The following is a 14,117-nucleotide window of genomic DNA, read 5'->3' as shown; positions in this document are numbered from 1 at the left end:
CATCTCTGAGCTGCTTCTGTGTAAATAATAAGTGCTGCTTTATCAAAATCAATAGATGCCAGGGTATAGACTAAATATCAAACTTTCAAACTTTTTTCCTGACATAATCACCAGTGCTAACTCTAATTCATTATTTATGTAGCAAAAGCAATTAGCCTTCAAATAAATTAATTTAAAAAAAAGTGTGAGTGGCAGTAGAGGAGGGTGGGGAGGTGTTTCTGCTCACATAAAGATGTTAGGATATCAGGAACTCTTATCAAAATTCCTTTTTTGCAAGAGGTTCTCTAAGACTTCTGAGAAAAGCTAACTAATTGGCTCTCTAACTGGCCTCCTGCCGCCACTGCTGCTAAGTCGCTTCAGTCGTGTCCGACTCTGTGCGACCCCATAGACGGCAGCCCACCAGGCTCCCCTGTCCCTGGGATTCTCCAGGCAAGAACACTGGAGTGGGTTGCCATTTCCTTCTCCAATGCATGAAAGTGAAAAGTGAAAGTGATGTCACCCAGTCGTGTCCGACTCTTCACGACCCCATGGACTTGCATCCTACCAGGCTCCTCCGTCCATGGGATTTTCCAGGCAAGACTACTGGAGTGGGTTGCCGCTGCCTTCTCCACTAACTGGCCTACTAACAACAGCAAAGAGAGATTCACTGAACTGGACGTTTGAGTTGTGTGTAGCCTTCTAAATATACAATACATTTAACAAAGTTTACGTTAAGAAATAGTGGATAGGAGGGTGTTTTAAGAAGGAGGGGATATACATATACCTATGGCTGATTCATGTTGATGTACGGCAGAAACCAACACAGTATTGTAAACCAATACCCTCCAATTAAAAATAAGTAAATTTGAAAAAAGAGAACAGAACACAAGAAAACAAAAAAGAAATAGTGGGAAGAGTATTTGGGGATTGGCAGCTACCCAGGCCACTGGCATTTAAACAGTAAAGAGAGAAATACTGATGCTGGTTTCTAGCGAAAATATCACCTCCAGGTAGACAATTCACCTGGAGATAGCCAACAACTGGCCCTAGAACTTGGGATACTGTTTGATTGTTCTGGGGGAGAAATGTTTTGAGACTATCACTTAAAAAAAACAACACTCTTTATCATCGCTCCAGGGGAGTGTGTCCCACAGTCCATCAGGGAGTGGGCCATAAATATTGAACTAGCAATCTGTATTTTAGTTGTCAAACATATACTTGTACACTTGCAGATGGATGCTTGAGAATCAGAAAGAGAAATTTATCAAAGATGAGATATGAGAATTTGTTAAGAAGTGGTCCAGCAGTGATGCAAGCAAGACTTCTAGAAGAATGGAAATGATAGCAATAACAAAATTGATTAGAGATTTTATTTTTTATTTTTATTTTTTTTTCACACTTAAAGGTACACTGTTGAAAAATCCAAAGTGTATAATTCATTACCTGCCATTACATCAACATAAAAAAAATAGGCATTTTAAACATTTCGACCAACAAAAGAGGGCATGATTTATAAACACATAAATATCCATGCATACTTTTACAATGATAGCTACTAGAAAAACGGATAGCTACTAGAAAAACGAGAACTTTAAAAATGCCAATCTAGACAAGATTCCCTTTCATTCTAATTGCCTCTTTCCTACATGTTGTTAATACCAAGAATCTTAAGAGGCTGCTGAGGTCAATGTTGCATTCATGCCAGCCTCCTTTCCAAGTCTGTAACTAATGATGGAAGTGTGATGAATCTTCTGCCTTAGCTTTGATGCTTTTTCATTAATTTACTTCTGGTAGTAAACTGTGGCAGGTCTTCCACTTCAATCCCATCAGCCATTTCCATCACCTTGTCTAAAAGGTCTTTGTTGTAACTGCAACCCAGGAAGAGGTGGTTGGCCCAGACCATGGAGAGGGACAGCAGCTGGTCCAGGCGGCCGCCACCGTCGGGTGGATCGCGGTAATCGGGCAGGTGGCGCAGGATGAATTCCATGCGGGCCTTCCATTGCTTCTCGCTCTCCGAGTAGGAGCGGAACTGCTCAGCAAAGTCAGTCGCTCGCCGCACACCGGAGATTAGCTCCTCCACGGCAGCGGCCGCCTCGCCACCCACCATGGCGCCCTCCTCCGCTAAGGGCCGGCTGATTAGAGATTTTAATCCAAGGAGAAAATGACCCCTGACCTCTCCAGGACTCAGTGATACAGGGAAGTGTTAAGGATTTGAAATCTCAGAGCTTAACATTCAAATACAACTAGGATTCACACCTACACATTTGATTGTCCCTATAATTTCCTCCTCTCCACCCTAGCCCTGCTCTTTATAAGTGACTTGGGGAAACAGGGTTATATTTTAATTGCTATTTTAATTGTCATCATATCTTGATTGTTTCTTAAATGGGAATGATTTCAGGAAATAAGGTTTACATTTTAAAATAGCTTGAGTGTGGAGGATGGACTTCATTTAAAATATGTATGTATGAAAGTATAAACCATGGACAGAGGAGCCTGGTGGGCTACAATCCACGGGGTTGCAAAAGAGTCAGACACAACTTAGTTACTAAACAGCAGCGACAATATTTAATCCTCTCTTATGGCATTACTCACTTCACACATAGATATTAAGCAACTTGTTTATTTAGGGTATTGTGCTAAGTGACAAGTAGGGTACATGTTAAGACCTAGTCTCAGCTCTGAAGAAATTTATCGAGAGAACTGATTAACTATTAATCTGTTTCCAGGTTTTTAGTCCTAGGACTGAGTGGTGGTTTGTGTAATGAATTATTCAAGATGGGCTAATTGCTGTAAAAACAAAACAATTCCCAAACTGAGCAACTTACATGTCATAGTTTGTTGCAGGTCATTGAGGGGTAGGGGGGCGTGGTGAGTGAAGGATCTAGTCCATGCAGTAATTTAGAGCCCTGGATTCCTTCTGTTCTATGCCTCTGTATCATGCAAAGTCTTGAAGTTCTTCTTTGGATTCTGTGCATCTGGGCTTCAGTTAGGGGCTAAGCCTGGAAGATTTTTTCAGTCAGTAGGTTTGAAAGTGATGAATGTCACTTCTTCTACATTCTAATGGTCACATGACCCACTGACTGAAAGGAGATCTGATTATTGCTGTCTTTCTGTGTTCACAGAGGAAAACAAAGTTGAGCCTCAGTGATGTACAGCATAGTCTATGCCATTGGAAGGAGACTCTCAGGATGACATTTTCTAATTTCTGGGAGCTTCAAATGGGTTTGATTATCAGTCATTAAATTTCCCACCATTTAGTAGGAAATGAATGCACAGATGACAAGGAACACATCAGTTGCCTACTGCATACCTGAGTACGTATGTGCTAAGTTGCTGCAGTCATGTCTGACTCTTTGCAACCCTATGGACTGTTGCCTGCTAGGCTCCTCTGTCCATGGGATTCTACAGGCAAGAATACTGGAGTGGACTGCCATGCCCTCCTCCAGGGGATCTTCCCAATCCAGGGTTCAAACCCACATCTCTTATATCTCCTGCATTGGCAGGCAGGTTCTTTACTACTAGTGCCATCTGGGAAACCCATTATGATCTCAATTAGCCCTCAAACAAGCTACTTCAATGGGTATTATTCTAGATTACATATGCAGTTGCTGAAGCTAGGAGAGATTAGGCAGCTTGCTTGAGGACAGTTAGAGAATATTGATGGAATAAGTATAGGTCCACATGGGTGTTGCCAAGGCTTTTGCTCTTTTATTATCTCTGAAGTATGAAGTTTGGTTCAGGATGAACAAATATTTGTTGAATGAATGAAAAGGTGAAAGAATTAAGTTATACAAAAAGACAAAAGTAAGCAGTCAGAAAATAATTCAAGAAACATTTATGGGGTTTAATACAGAAGAAGAAAAAATAAAAGAAAAAGTAAAATCTGTGTGATTAGAATGATAAGAAATAGATGCTCAGTACTTAGCATCCTAATCCTAGGAAGCAGTGATTGGTTCTTTTGTTTATAAACCATTCATTCATTCAACAGCCATTTAATGAAAGCCAACCATGTATATAGGATTCCCTGGTGGCTCATTTAGTAAAGAATCCACCTGCAATGTAGGAGACCCTGGTTCGATCCCTGGGTCAGAAAGAGCCCCTGGAGAAGGGAATGGATAGCTACTCTAGTATTATTGCCTGGAGAATTCCATGGACAGAGAAGCCTGGCTGGCTACAGTCCACGGGGTCACAAAGTATTGGATATGACTTAGCGACTTTCACTTCACTTCAATCATGTATATGTAACATGTGGGGATAAAGAAGACATAGTTGTTTCCCTCATGAAGCAACTTTACACACACATGACATATGAATAACCGCTCTTGTACAGCTTTTCTTGGATTTGGGCAGCCCTTTCATTTTTCTGCCTGCTGTGGTTGAACCTACCTAATGAGAGCTTTGTCCTTTCCAGGCAGAGGAAGAATTCCTTCTTGTAAAGCAGGGATTTGAGAATTCTTTTATTTGAGGAAGTGCAGTAATAAGAAAATTGTTTCTTATAACTGAAGCCTTCCAACCACCAGCCTGCTTTTCTAGAAGTTGTTGGATGGCTTCTCCCAGACACAAAGGAGAGCATAAACATTTAACTGTAATATCCAAAAGCTTCTTTGGAGCAGTGTGGTTAAATAGGTTCTTAAAGGTTGAGGTTACATCTTTTCAGCTCAGCAAAATCAGCCTCTATCAGCTTATATATGTGCATCCTTCTTAACTAAATGTGCTGATTTTTCACTTCCCAAATTGATTTGTGGCAGAAAGATCTCTACGACTGGGGATGTGAAGAGGAAAGGTCAGGTGCTGGGCCAGACTTTTTCACTAACTCTGCAGCTGGAGAGTCCCTGAATGAAAACCACACTGTAAAATACAACATTACAAAACAAAACAAAACAAAAAAAAAACCCCATGATTATTTCTTTAAAAATGAGATGCTAATTATAATTTTAACACATATGAGGTGCTAAAGTAATCTATAACACAATTATTTTTGAGTCAGATTAAGTTCACTATATTCAGTAGCCAATGAGCTAACCCTTCTCCATATATACCATCTCTTTCTGAAGTTCTCTGATATGTCAGTTTGGAAAATCAGCTTTCTCCCGTTGAAGTGTTAATCAGATGTATTTAATTTTTTGGTCACTTGAAAAAGTTATTAAGTCACATCAGTATCTCTTGAATGTTTCCAGAATTACTTACTTTGTTCTCTTTGTATGGCTAAATTAAATTCTCTTTTTCTATCATGCAACAAATAATCATCTAGCATTTCTATGTATCAGGCCCTGTACTAGGAATAATCTATGAACCAACTGGAAAAAGTCCCTATCCTTGACCTTGGCTCTAGCAGAGGGAGATAGACAATAAACACTAAGAGTAGTACATTATGTGGCTTATGTTTTTAGGGTAGTCCTCCTTGAGAAGGTGACTTTAGAACAAAGACTGGAAGGAGATGAGGGAGTAACCCTGCGTATATCTTGATGAAGAGGCTTCCAGACGGCAGGAGCCCTCACTGCAAAGGCCCTGAGGCAGGATCATGCTTGGCATATTTGAGGAGCGGTGAGGTCAGTGCCTGGAGCAGAGAGGGAGGGGAGATGAGCTTAGAGGGTAAAGAGGGCCAGCTGGCAGCAGAGGTGTAGGCCATTGTGAAGATCTTGGCTTTTATTCTGAAGGAAGTAAGGATTTTAGAATTTCTCTCCATCTATTTTCTTCTGTTCTAACCCTCTTTTGCTGTCAGACATTTTTGTAATATTTATAATGGTGTTATTAGTAGTCTCCAATCATACATAGGGCTTCCCTAGTGGCTCAGTCCATAAAGAATCCTCCTGCAAAGCAGTATACCTGGGTCTGATCCCTGGGTTGGGAAGATCCCCTGGAGGAGGGCATGGCAAACCCAGTCCAGTATTCTTGCCTGGAGAATCCCCATGGACAGAGGAGCCTGGAGGGCTCCAGTCTACGGGGTCGCAGAGTTGGACACGACTGAGTGACTACACACACACAATCAAGAATAAATTCAAATTTCTATCTGGTATCTGTTGCCTACAAAATACAAAATAGAGACTGCTACAGCTTAGTTATGTAAACAAACAATTCTCTCTTTGTAGGATTTCAAGTGGTCAGGAGATTTCTGCATTCTGATTGACTGACTGCTTGTGACCCAGTCAGTCCAAATATCAGCCTGGATGTACATTTACAGAGTGCCGATTTTAGTATCTCATTTTCCAATGAAGTCATATTTGCACATTTTGTAACTTACTGATTCTATTTCTTATAGATGGGTCTCTGAACCTTTACATTTTAATCAACTTCCTCAGACGAATGCTTTCTCCATTTATGCAATGACTCCCTTATATGTTTGATAACAGGAGAAAGCATGTGTTTTAAAGTTTGCATCCTCCGCCCTTCCGTGATGGAGGTGTGGGACCCGTCATGTGCTATGACAGAGTATTCTGTGTTTTCCAGTTAGCTTCAGAGGGTGTTTTAGATATCGCCTCACAGGCATGGTCTGGAGAGGTCATTGCCCAGGCTCCCCAATTCTCTTCAGGGTAACGGCCAGGTAGTTACGTGTGTGAACTCATGGAGTTACATGCTCCTGACTTCAAGTACTGGATCCTTTTGAGGAGAAAAGTTGTGGTTCTAGAAGAGCCACAGATTTTCCAGCTTCATACAATTTCACACAGAAACCTTGAGAACTGAATAAGATTTATCTGAGTTTGATCATAATTGCATATAAAAAAGTTTTCACAATCTATAAACCCCTAGAAGATAACATAGGAGAATAAGTTTATGATCCTTTTTTGTTTAAGGAGTCCCAAATACATTTTTATTTTCAACACTTAGGCTTTTCTCCTCTGTGTCAGCTCTCTTAGGAAACAACCAATAATTACTTTTTGGAGTCAGTAATTTAAATTGTGTACTCTTCTCAAATCAGTTTCTGTCTGCATTAAATTGCTTCCTTCAGCTCAAGAAAAGATTGCTTTAGTGCACAAATATTTTAAGATTCAAAACAATTTTTTTGAAATGTGAAATATCATTAGCAAACGAAAGGCAGGATAGCCATAACCATTCAGTTCAGTTCAGTTGTCGCTCAGTTGTGTCCGACTCTTTGTGACCCCATGAATCGCAGCACTCCAGGCCTCCCTGTCCATCACCAGCTCCCGGAGTTCACTCAGACTCATGTCCATCGAGTCGGTGATACCATCCAGCCATCTCATCCTCTGTTGTCCCCTTCTCCTCCTGCCCCCAATCCCTCCCAGCATCAGAGTCTTTTCCAATGAGTCAACTCTTCACATGAGGTGGCCAAAGCCATAATCATTAACACTACTTTAATTAGCTGTTATTTATATATGCTGTCTTATACTATACTGAAGAATTAGTTATTTCATTATCATTCTTCATTTTCATTCAAAGTTTAAATATTGAAAGAATCATTTAAATGCCTTCTTAATTTCTTTGCTAATTCATACACATCATGACTCACATATAAAAGTTCACTGCTTTGTTTATGAAATTTAGATTCCACTGAGATTGAAAGTCGGAGAAGGCAATGGCACCCCACTCCAGTACTCTTGCCTGGAAAATCCCATGGACAGAGGAGCCTGGTAGGCTGCAGTCCATGGGGTTGCTAAGAGTCCGACACGACTAAGTGACTTCACTTTCACTTTTCACTTTCATGCATTGGAGAAGGAAATGGCAACCCACTCCAGTGTTCTTGCCTGGAGAATCCCAGGGACAGCGGAGCCTGGTGGGCTGCTGTCTATGGGGTCTCACAGAGTCGGACACGACTGAAGCAACTTAGCAGCAGCAGCAGAGATTGAAAGTGAATAAGAATTAAAGAGCCTCTTGATGAAAGTGAAAGAGGAGAGTGAAAAAGTTGGCTTAAAACTCAACATTCAGAAAACTAAGATCATGACATCTGGTCCCATCACTTCATGGAAAGGTCCATCTAGTCAAAGCTATAGTTTTTCCAGTAGTCATGTATGGATGTGAGAGTTGGACTATAAAGAAAGCTGAGCACTCAAGAATTGATGCTTTTGAACTGTGATGTTGGAGAAGACTCTCGAGAGTTCCTTGGACTGCGGGGAGATCAAACCAGTAAATCCTAAAGGAAATCAGTTGTGAATATTCGGTGGAAGAACTGATGCTGAAGCTGAAACTCCAATACTTTGGCCACCTGATGTGAAGAATGCAATGACACAAGGAATTCCAATGATGCAAGGTCATTGGAAAAGACCTTGATGCTGGGAAAGATTTAAGACAGGAGGAGAAGGGGATGCCAGAGGGTGAGATGGTTGGATGGCATCACTGACTCAATGGACATGAGTTTGAGCAAGCTCCAGAAGTTTGTGATGGACAGGGAAGCCTGGCATGCTGCAGTCCATGGGGTTGCAAAGAGTCGGACATGACTGAGCAACTGAACTGAGATTGTTTACCTATCTGAAACTTCCCAACCAGTTAAGTACCAAGCTCAGCTGGAATTTAACACTCTTCTCATTTTCCCTTTAATACGTTTCTGATCTTGATGTAGGTAAATATTTTTTAAACAATATACACACACACCTTTTGGAGAATGTAATAAGCACTCTGGGCCTTCTTCTCCAGCTTCCTAAATTTTGTTTACAACATGAGGGAGTTTGTGGATCTTAAAAACTATTGAGGTAGGTGTCTCATAATGAGGAGACACTAGACAGAGGTCTCTGTCTCTCTCTATATATATCAGTCAGGATAGGTTAGAGTATGTTTCAGTAAGAAACAAAGCCGAAAACTTCATTGGCCTAAGACTAAAAAGTTTATTTTTTACTCATACTTCATTTTCATTGTGAGTCAGCTGGAGGTCTCTGATTCAAGTTACCCTCACTCTGGGATCAAAGCTGGAATAGCAGCTAGAATGTGGAAGATTGCTAGTTGCTCTTGGGTGGTCTCAGCAATAATGCAACATTCTTCTTGGAAGTGACATACATCACTTCTGCCCACAGCTCTTCTGTTAGAACTAGTTATTTGGCCCTGCCAAAGCAGAATGGGAAGTACAATTGCTCCATATACCAGGAAGGAGAAGGACCAGAAGCATTTCAGGAACAATACTGCGGACCATCATGTGGGACCACTCCTACCTCAACTAGGAAACAATTTTGTACTTTCTGAGATCCCATTTTTCCTTCCTACATACAGTCTTTAATATTCTTCTCCACTTTCTAACACAGTCTTTCTTCCTAGGAAGGGGATATCTAAAATAATTAAAAACAAATCTTAGTAACTATGCTATGCTATGCTATGCTAGGTCACTTCAGTTGTGTCCGACTCTGTGCGACCCCATAGACGGCAGCCTACAATGCTTCGCCGTCCCTGGGATTCTCCAGGCAAGAACACTGGAGTGGGTTGCCATTTCCTTCTCCAATGCATGAAAGTGAAAAGTGAAAGTGAAGTCGCTCAGTCATGTCTGACTCTTAGCGACCCCATGGATTGCAGCCTAACAGGCTCCTCCGTCCATGGGATTTCCAAGCAAGAGTACTGGAGTGAGGTGCCATTGCCTTCTCCATAGTAACTATGAGCTGACATGAAAGGCACAGATAAATTTCATATCAAAATCTAATTATCATTCAGTTGTATAAGGTGATGGGCCATTAGGACATTAAGTATGCAATAACTAGTCAGGGGAGAAGTCTATTTGATAGCAGGAAGGAAAGGTATCAAGGTAGCTACAGACTAGACTAGTTGGTGATCAGTATGCTCTGATTTACTTCCTGTTTACAGCTGGTATACATTCTGATTTGGCAAATACATCCATTCTGATGTATTTTTCATGTCATGCCTGTTCCAAATACTTTGAGTATCATCTCTAGTTAGTAGAAATAAGTGAATTAAATTAGTGAATTCAGGAAAAAAGACAGGTCAGCAGGAACTTATGAAGATATAGACAAAACATGTAAGTCAGAAGAATTATTAAATGTTTTACCATCTTACATCTATAAAATTGAGATGAGTCAACAGCATAGTTGGAATTTGATCAGTTAGAAGATCCAACTGAGGCTGACCTTATGCCCTCCTGGTTGCCCTGGCAACAGGGCCCCCTTCCCATACTAGCAATATTATAGGGTGAGTGGAGTAAGAATTAGCGATAGAGAAATATGTGTTCATGTCAACTTTTACTTCTGGGAAAGTTAAGGGAATAGTTTACTAAAGACAAAGGATGAGGTCTTGAAAGGGAAAGAATTTCAATTAAAAACTAAAAAGAAAAAAAAAATTAAGTATGCCCTAAGCCTTAAAGCTCCTGGACATAGCACTCCGTATAGCAAAATTTCTTTCCTGACTTTTGCTGAAGGCAGGTAGATAGTAAATCATATGGTTGCATATCTACATTATCTCTTCCACCATAATCCAGAAAAAGCACTGGATTGGAAAACTGTGACCTGTGTAAACGGGCTTGTATTGGAGCCATCTGTTGTGTGGATTGCTCTGCCTGCTCTTAATGTTCCTTAGGAAATTCTCATTTGCCTGAAAGGGTCAAGAAGGAGGCAGAACAACTTTCCCCATATTTTCTGTGAATTTATTTTGTTTTAGTTTTTATTTTTAATTTTTGGAAGTGGAAGTGAAAGTTACTCAGTAGTGTCTGACTCTTTGAGATCCCATGGACTGTCCATGGAATTCTCCAGGCCAGAATACTGGAGTGGGTAGCCTTATCTTTCTCCAGGGGATCTTCCCAATCCAGGGATTGAACCCAGGTCTCCTGCATTGCAGGCAGATTCTTTACCAACTGAGCCACAATTTTGGCTGTGCTGGGTCTTTATTGCTTTGGATGTGCTTTCTCTAGTTGCAGTGAGTGAGGACTACTCGGTTGAAGTGTGCAGCCTTCTTATTGTGATGGCTTCTCTTGTTTCGGGGCACAGACCCTAGGCATGTGAGTTCAGTAGTTGTGGCACATGGGCTTAGTGGCCCCATGGCAAGTGGAATCTCCAGGGACCAGGGATCAAACTGCATTGGCAGGTGGGTTCTTATCCACTGTGCCACCAGGGAAGTCCTAGCTAGCTTTGTTTTTAATGTTGTCCTTAGGTGTATTTTATTCTTGCCAAGTACTTTTCAAAATTTTTTTTTAATTTTATTTTATTTTTAAACTTTACATAATTGTATTAGTTTTGCCAAATATCAAAATGAATCCGCCACAGGTATACATGTGTTCCCCATCCTGAACCCTCCTCCTTCCTCCCTCCCCATACCATCCCTCTGGGTCGTCCCAGTGCACCAGCCCCAAGCATCCAGTATTGTGCATCGAACCTGGACTGGCAACTCGTTTCATACATGATATTTTACATGTTTCAATGCCATTCTCCCAAATCTTCCCACCCTCTCCCTCTCCCACAGAGTCCATAAGACTGTTCTATACATCAGTGTCTCTTTTGCTGTCTCGTACACAGGATTATTGTTACCATCTTTCTAAATTCCATATATATGTGTTAGTATACTGTATTGGTGTTTTTCTTTCTGGCTTACTTCACTCTGTATAATAGGCTCCAGTTTCATCCACCTCATTAGAAATGATTCAAATGTATTCTTTTTAATGGCTGAGTAATACTCTGTGTATATGTACCACAGCTTTCTTATCCATTCATCTGCTGATGGACATCTAGGTTGCTTCCATGTCCTGGCTATTATAAACAGTGCTGCGATGAACATTGGGGTACTCGTGTCTCTTTCCCTTCTGGTTTCCTCGGTGTGTATGCCCAGCAGTGGGATTGCTGGATCATAAGGCAGTTCTATTTCCAGTTTTTTAAGGAATCTCCACACTGTTCTCCATAGTGGCTGTACTAGTTTGCATTCCCACCAACAGTGGAAGAGGGTTCCCTTTTCTCCACACCCTCTCCAGCATTTATTACTTGTAGACTTTTGGATCGCAGCCATTCTGACTGGCGTGAAATGGTACCTCATAGTGGTTTTGATTTGCATTTCTCTGATAATGAGTGATGTTGAGCATCTTTTCAAGTGTTTGTTAGCCATCGGTATGTCTTCTTTGGAGAAATGTCTATTTAGTTCTTTGGCCCATTTTTTGATTGGGTCATTTATTTTTCTGGAGTTGAGCTGTAGGAGTTGTTTGTATATTCTCGAGATTAGTTGTTTGTCAGTTGCTTCATTTGCTATTATCTTCTCCCATTCTGAAGGCTGTCTTTTCACCTTGCTAATAGTTTCCTTTGATGTGCAGAAGCTTTTAAGGTTAATTAGGTCCCATTTGTTTATTTTTGCTTTTATTTCCAATATTCTGGGAGGTGGGTCATAGAGGATCCTGCTGTGATGTATGTCAGAGAGTGTTTTGCCTATGTTCTCCTCTAGGAGTTTTATAGTTTCTGGTCTTATGTTTAGATCTTTAATCCATTTTGAGTTTATTTTTGTGTATGGTGTTAGAAAGTGTTCTAGTTTCATTCTTTTACAATAGAAAGTGTTCTAGTTTCATTCTTTTACAAGTGGTTGACCAGATTTCCCAGCACCACTTGTTAAAGAGATTGTCTTTAATCCATTGTATATTCTTGCCTCCTTTGTCGAAGATAAGGTGTCCATATGTGCGTGGATTTATCTCTGGGCTTTCTATTTTGTTCCATTGATCTATATTTCTGTCTTTGTGCCAGTACCATACTGTCCTGATAACCGTGGCTTGTAGTAGAGCCTGAAGTCAGGTAGGTTGATTCCTCCAGTTCCATTCTTCTTTCTCAAGATCGCTTTGGCTATTCAAGGTTTTTTGTATTTCCATACAAATTGTGAAATTATTTGTTCTAGCTCTGTGAAGAATACTGTTGGTAGCTTGATAGGGATTGCATTGAATCTATAGATTGCTTTGGGTAGTATACTCATTTTCACTATATTGATTCTTCCAATCCATGAACATGGTATATTTCTCCATCTGTTAGGTCCTCTTTGATTTCTTTCACCAGTGTTTTATAGTTTTCTATATACAGGTCTTTAGTTTCTTTAGGTAGATATATTCCTAAGTATTGTATTCTTTCCGTTGCAATGGTGAATGGAATTGTTTCCTTAATTTCTCTTTCTGTTTTCTCATTATTAGTGTATAGGAATGCAAGGGATTTTTGTGTGTTGATTTTATATCCTGCAACTTTACTATAGTCATTGATTAGTTCTAGTAATTTTCTGGTGGAGTCTTTAGGGTTTTCTATGTAGATGATCATGTCATCTGCAAACAGTGAGAACTTTACTTCTTCTTTTCCAATTTGAATTCCTTTTATTTCTTTTTCTGCTCTGATTGCTGTGGCCAAAACTTCCAAAACTATGTTGAATAATAATGGTGAAAGTGGGCACCCTTGCCTTGTTCCTGACTTTAGAGGAAATGCTTTCAATTTTTCACCATTGAGGATAATGTTTGCTGTGGGTTTGTCATATATAGCTTTTATTATGTTGAGGTATGTTCCTTCTATTCCTGCTTTCTGGAGAGTTTTTGTCATAAATGGATGTTGAATTTTGTCAAAGGCTTTCTCTGCATCTATTGAGATAATCATATGGTTTTTATTTTTCAATTTGTTAATGTGGGGTATTACATTGATTGATTTGAGGATATTGAAGAATCCTTGCATCCCTGGGATAAAGCCCACTTGGTCATGGTGTATGATCTTTTTAATGTGTTGTTGGATTCTGATTGCTAGAATTTTGTTAAGGATTTTTGCATCTATGTTCATCAGTGATATTGGCCTGTAGTTTTCTTTTTCTGTGGGATCTTTGTCAGGTTTTGGTATTAGGGTGATGGTGGCCTCATAGAATGAGTTTGGAAGTTTACCATCCTCTGCAATTTTCTGGAAGAGTTTGAGCAGGATAGGTGTTAGCTCTTCTCTAAATTTTTGGTAGAATTCAGCTGTGAAGCCGTCTGGACCTGGGCTTTTGTTTGCTGGAAGATTTTTGATTACAGTTTCAATTTCCGTGCTTGTGATGGGTCTGTTAAGATTTTCTATTTCTTCCTGATCGAGTTTTGGAAAGTTGTACTTTTCTAAGAATTTGTCCATTTCTTCCTCGTTGTCCATTTTATTGGCATATAATTGTTGATAGTAGTCTCTTATGATCCTTTGTATTTCTGTGTTGTCTGTTGTGATCTCTCCATTTTCATTTCTCATTTTATTGATTTGATTTTTCTCCCTTTGTTTCTTGATGAGTCTGGCTAATGG

General features: G+C 40.1%; 1 protein-coding gene across 1 annotated transcript; it reads right to left on the bottom strand.

The window, feature by feature from the left end:
* Nucleotides 1–1,387: 1,387 nt before the first annotated feature.
* On the bottom strand, nt 1,388–2,127 carry LOC129657267 (CDKN2AIP N-terminal-like protein). Its single transcript, XM_055587484.1, has one exon. The coding sequence runs from the start codon at nt 2,084–2,086 to the stop codon at nt 1,736–1,738; it is 351 nt and encodes a 116-aa protein (XP_055443459.1). The 5' UTR covers nt 2,087–2,127; the 3' UTR covers nt 1,388–1,735.
* Between the last annotated feature and the right edge of the window lie 11,990 nt (nt 2,128–14,117).

The sequence above is a fragment of the Bubalus kerabau genome, chromosome 7 (assembly GCF_029407905.1).
Source record: "Bubalus kerabau isolate K-KA32 ecotype Philippines breed swamp buffalo chromosome 7, PCC_UOA_SB_1v2, whole genome shotgun sequence".
Classification (NCBI taxonomy): domain Eukaryota; kingdom Metazoa; phylum Chordata; class Mammalia; order Artiodactyla; family Bovidae; genus Bubalus; species Bubalus kerabau.
The sequence above is the reverse complement of the archived record's forward strand: the minus strand, read 5'-3'. Positions and strand labels throughout refer to the sequence as shown.